Source organism: Molossus molossus, unplaced genomic scaffold (assembly GCF_014108415.1).
Source record: "Molossus molossus isolate mMolMol1 unplaced genomic scaffold, mMolMol1.p scaffold_m16_p_10, whole genome shotgun sequence".
Classification (NCBI taxonomy): Eukaryota; Metazoa; Chordata; class Mammalia; order Chiroptera; family Molossidae; genus Molossus; species Molossus molossus.
The window spans coordinates 75,826,526-75,832,899 of NW_023425345.1; the positions used below are offsets into that span (position 1 = coordinate 75,826,526).

Here is a 6,374-nt window from a genome sequence, read left to right on the forward strand (position 1 = left end):
ATTAATATTAGACAAAGGAGGCAAGAGCACACAAAGGAGTAAAGACAGCCTCTTTAATAAATGGTGTTGGGAAAATTGGACAGCTACATGCAAAAAAATTAAAATAAAATTAGACCATAAACCTACACCATACACAAAAATAAACTCAAAATGGATAAAAGACTTAAATGTGACCCATGAATCCATAAAAATTCTAGAAGAAAATATAGGCAACAAAATTTCAGACATCATACGCAGCAGAATTTTCACTGATACATCACCTAAGGCAACAAAAACAAGGGAAAAAATTAATACATGGGACTACATCAAACTCAAAAGCTTCTGCACAGCAAAAGAAAGAACCATCAAAATGGAAAGGCAACCCACTGTATGGGAGAGCATAATTGCCAATATTATATCAAATAAGGGGTTAGTTTCCAAAACATATAGGGTACTCATACAAATTTTTCTTGTTTCTTGAGGTAGGCCTGTAGTGCTTTGAACTTCACTCTCAGAATGTTGTTTTTTAAATTAAATTAAATGGGGTGACATTGGTTAATAAAATCATATATATAGGTTTCAAGTGTAGAATTTTATGATACATCATCTGTACATTGCATGTGTACTCCCTACACAAAATCAAAATCTTTTCCAGTTTTATATTTCACATATGAGTGAAATAATATGGTTCTTAACTTTTTCTGCCTGACTTATTTCACTTAGCATGGTATCTCAAGATCCATCCATGTTGTTGCAAATGGCATAGTGTTCTTATTTTTATGCTGAATAATAATATTCCACTGTATAATGTGTAACATTTACACATTCAAAGAGGATTACCTTTTTGAATTTTTAATTTATTTATACTGAACTAATGTTAACAAAATAAAATGTAACATATTTCCTTTTCACTTGGTAACAGACATTTGATATGCTCTCATTTTGTATAAGGAAATCTATTTGAAAAGGAAATGAAAAATATATATCCAAACCTTCACATTGTACATATGTACCACAACATTTTTATCCAATCATCTATTGAAGGACACTGTGGTTGTTTCCATGTCTTGGTCACTGTGAATAATCCTTGATTTTTAGCTTTGTCTTATTCTATTTATTTTTTCTGATTGTATCTCTTAGTTTCTGCTTCAGATAACCTACATTAAAATTTGTCTTTCTTTACTATTCTACATGCTTAATGACTACAATAAATAAATAAATAAATAAATAAATATTTCTACCATACATAGATAATCTATACATACACATATACCTACTCATAATAAATTTTTCCACCAAGAATACTAACTGCCCCTTTTGTTCTAATCATATATTATATTCTTTTAATATATATACATTCTTTATATGTATACTGCACTTTCATGTTAAATTTATTCTCTTGGTGACTAAATTTTATGACTATTATGATTAAAATAATATTTATTGATTGATTGATTTCTTCTTGCTTATTGCTATTACAGTCTACTGATTTTTAAATATTTTCCTTTTTTTTTTTAGTTAGAATGACAAATTCCCTTAATTCCACTAGTTTCCTATTAGAGTTTCTGGATATGTAAAAAAGTTCTCAGGATAAAAAGTAAAAATATGCAAAATTTCATAAATTTTAAGATATCATTAATTGTAAGGCTTATGTATTACTTGTGAAAAGACAATGTTGCCAGTTGCACTATAACAATAGTAGATGCCATCCATTGTATGACAAATCTCCATTTCAGAACAGCAAAATATGAATAAAATAAGACTTAAAAATAAAATAAAATAGTTTATTCATTCTTTCCCATGTGTATCCTGATACTTTTTCTTATTATTGTATGTCAAAGATTTTCCAATAAAATATCAAACATTTTAGTTTTCTACTTATAATATTCACTGGGGTGAGTTTTATTTATGTGATTGGACTTTTAAAAAAACCTGGCTTTTAACTTTCTTTAACTTATATAATTGATGTCATTTTCTACCCATAATAATTTACATTTTCCATTTACATGTTTATTTTTTATTCTTTCAAATTTATTAGAATGAGTATTAGTTCCTCTCCTTTAGTCTAGTTTACATTTTTGTAAAAAATGACTACATTTAGGATAACAGAATTCCTTTTGACTATGGTTTTTCGGTGCTCCAAATAACTTGTGATGAGATGTCTGTATTTAGTTGATTTCCAGATAGCAATTAGTTAATTTCATGTAAATACCTTACTTTTTAAAGAATTATATTTGTGTAAATTTTCCAGTTCTTTAAATTTAATATTTTAGATTATTATAAAAGAATTTGGACTATAAAAGCTTAATTTGTGTTGGAGGTAAGCACAGGTTATTAAATACACTGGGGAATATTCTCCCCTTGACTAAGTTCGATCAGCAGAATTCAGAAAAAATTGTGATCTTCTGTGAACATGAGCACGGTTTTCTAATTTCAGGCTTTCATTGAATGTGCAGCTATTGAGTCATTTCAAGTGCTTTACTAATCCTGAGACTTTATACTTAAACCTTTGTGGTTCACAATGCAATCTCCTATTCGCATCCCCAGTCTATAATCTCCTGAGCATCCACAAGTCATTTTATAAACTATTGCTCTACTAACAGTTGAATAATTCTTCTACTTACAACTTTGCAATGATTTTAGCTAAAGATTCAAATGAATATTTATTAAATTTTATCTGGTATTTCTGTGTTCATGGTAGTAATATATATTTTTTTGTTTTCTCAATATTAGAAGTGCTGTAGTTCTTTCACATGTATTTTAACTTGTGGTTATTCATCTGTTTTAGACATTATACACAAAATTGTTCTTATTACATGTGTTTAGGTATCACTGTTACATGCATTTTGAGTAGAGCTACAAAGCATTTTACCCTATATTTCCCGAGAAATGACTTTTATATATATTAAAACAATATTCTGAAGTTAACTTGTTTGCAAAATAATTTTTAAAATAAATTGACATGCAAAATTGTCAGATATTGGGTTGAAAAACAAAGATGCAAAACTAGCTTGAGCAGGGCTCAATGGAAGCCAGGTTGAAGAAATGTTGGGAAAAGTAATGTTACTCAAGTATATATTATTAAAAAACAAACAAGATTATAAACTTCAAAATTAGATGTATCCTTGTTTTTGAGATGTTTTAAAATATTATTTTCTTTTACTTAGTTGAGAGCAAAACAGTTCTTTTGATTGAATCCTTGAAGGCTTTCTTAACTTGATTGTTTCTCAAGGTATAAATAAATGGGTTCAACGTAGGTGAAATAGACGTAATGAGCAGTGAAACCACTTTATTAATGGTCACTGCTTCCTTTGCTGTAGGATTCATGTAGATGAAAATGCATGTACTATAGGTGATGGAAACCACAATCAAGTGGGAAGAACAGGTGGAAAAGGCCTTTTTCCTTTGTTGAACAGAAGGGAATCTCATAATTGTCTTGATAATGTAAGCGTATGACAGAACTACACAAGTAAGAGTCATATTCAGGGTCAGCACAGCACAGGTTATAACCGTCTGTTCCACGAACCATGTGTCTGAGCATGCGATTTTCACTAAGGGAACTGTATCACAGAGAAAATGATCAATCATGTTAGAGTCACAAAATGTTAGAGTTAAAGCCAGGCTAAATGGTGGGATTATTATACATAAACCAGCCATCCAACAACAGATGATAAGAATCTGGCAGACCCTACTGCTCATGATGGTCACATAATGTAGGGGCTTGCAGATGGCCACATAGCGGTCATAGGACATGGCAGCCAGAAGAAAAAATTCTGTTACTGCACAGAGGTCAGTAAAAAATACTTGGGTAAAACAAGCATTATAGGTAATGACCTTGTCATCTGTTGCTATGTTATACAAGAATCTGGGAATGCAAGCCGATGTGAATGAGATCTCCAAGAAGGAGAAATTTTGTAAAAAGAAGTACATGGGTGTTTTAAGGTGGGGATCCATAAAGGCGAGTGTGATGATGGTCAGGTTTCCAGTTACACTCAGTGTGTAGGTGAGAAATAGAAAGACAAAAATCAGAACCTGCAGCTGAGGGTCATCTGTCAGTCCCAGCAGAACGAATGTTGTCACTGTACCGTTTCTCATCACTGACTTCTGACTTCTTTCCAATCTGCATGTGATATTCAGAGAAATTTTCCTATAGATTATTTTAATTGTTCTAAAATTTAATATATTCAAGTTTTATATTTCATTATATAATGAGAGATAGAGAGAGAGCAAGAAAGAGAGATATTTATTTTTTATTGTCTATCCTGTGCTGTTTAGGATTTTCCCATGCGACAGTAGATTACTGAGGAGGTGTAATTTTATCGGTAGCAATAATGTCTTTTGCCTATCAAAAATTTTTTTCTATTCAGAAACAAAATTATAAAATTTCATCCTTGATTTCTTATCTTTTCTCAACACTTGGTTTTTTATCTTTTCAAATATGCTAATATAACTTGGGTACTATACAGACTCTAGAGCAAAACTTGAAGTCTTTGTGTGTGTTTTGAGGTTAACTGTCCTTAATTCTTATCAACAACCTTAAGGACTGTGGTTTGCCCCCTATCCTGTTACACACTCCACTTTTTTCTGACTGTGTGTGTTACCTTTACTGCTGACACAAGTGATGGCTCTCTTCCCCTCCCTCCCTCATCTTCCAGTCAATGAAATATCTGCATTGGTGTCACACATAGTAGGGACTCAAGTGCTCTTACTATACAATCATTATGTCAAATATTGATGTTTTCTCCCATCAATTAATAAAGCATATGTTCCCCTTATGCATGTAGTTTATTTATTTCATGAGAATATCCACTTTTTTGGTTAGCTTATTGTGTTCTGTTATTGCGGTTGGGACAGAATTATAGTGATTACCCAGTTCACAAAGCTGATTTAGAGAAAAATCACTTACTGAGGATCATGGCTTAATCGAAAGTCGGAAACCTAGTCACTCATTCAACAATTATCAAGTATTTATATCAAATTGAGATGTAGAAAGGATATATATACACACAAATATTTAGCCCTCCTACCTCCTTTCCATCTTTTCTCTACACTCTCAGATATATGTGTCATTGTGAAATCTTACTCAGTCCTTCAGATTTTTTATTTAATGTTAAAAATATATCTGTTTTCTCCATGATATTGCAACTTATTTTATAATAGAAGTTAATAAACAGGTTGACAGGAACATGTAACTCACTGATTTCTGTTTAATCTTTTTGGAGATGGGAAGAGGAATTTAAGGGCATGCTTGTATACTTCTACATATACAAAAATACTTTATTTTTAATTTGAAGTTGGATAGTATATCCAAAGCTACTCTGAATATTTATCACATTAAGCAAGATATAGATTTACTTATGTTATACATAAAACCTCTCAGACAATGACATTTATCTACACGAGGGACATTCATTCTCAAAAATGGATTTTATAAATATAGATTAAACACATTAAGAATATATAAACTATCACAGAAATCCATTTTCTTTTCAGAGGAAAGTATAATCTAGATCCTACAAAAGGAATTCCAATCAAAGAGACAAACTTTATCATACTTACTCTTCTGTTAGTAAATCAGAACTTCTGTTGGCTGTTTAAACATAGCAATATTAAGACTACAATGTTAAAATGATATTTTTGTAAAGATATTTATGTCTTCACATTCACCGGCGTGTCTGAGAATGCGTAGAGTTCCTTTTGTTTCCCATTTCTGACAAATTGGACAGATTTGCTTATGGTGGGCTTAGTGCTATTATAAGCTTCTGAAGATGTTTTTACTAAAGCCATCACTGAAAAAAAAAATTAAAGGCCGAGAACTCTCTCCACTAGTGTAAGAAATAATATTTTAAATCGCCAGGACAGAGAGAAATGCTTTTATAATGTCAGATGTTATTTTTCTCTTTAATTTGCAGAAAATGCCACTCAGTGAAAACAATAAATGGTCCTTGGTGACCTACAATCAAAAATTGTTAATTCATTTTCTGAGTAATGAAGTTTGGTAAATACACAAGAAAAACAGACTTCAGTGGGGACTATCTCTTTGGAGATACAAGGATGTTGCAGCAGCATTTGACATAGGTCAGGAGGACAACTGTCCTCATTTAATTTATATAGTTCATTTTTTTAAACTTTCACATTTAGTAAGGCATTTGGAAAATTGTAATCCTTTATTACATAAATAAAATCTTTTTTATTATTGAAAAATTTTAATCACCAAATCAAAAGCTAAAGTTGAATCCTGGACGGTTTGGCTCAGTCATTAGAGCCAGAGAGTTCCGGGTTTGGTTCCACTAAGGGCATTACCCTCAGTTGTGGTTAGTTCCTGGCCCTGGTGGGGTCATGCAGGAGGCAAATAGTTGATGTCTCTGTCTCTGTCTCTCTCTCTCTTCCTCCTT

At 31.5% G+C, this 6,374-nt stretch overlaps 1 protein-coding gene across 1 annotated transcript; it reads right to left on the reverse strand.

Moving 5' to 3' along the window:
* Positions 1-3,138: 3,138 nt before the first annotated feature.
* On the reverse strand, positions 3,139-4,074 carry LOC118623999 (olfactory receptor 6C2-like). Its single transcript, XM_036251892.1, has one exon. It carries the CDS (start codon positions 4,072-4,074, stop codon positions 3,139-3,141), a length of 936 nt encoding a protein of 311 aa, XP_036107785.1.
* Positions 4,075-6,374: the final 2,300 nt, after the last annotated feature.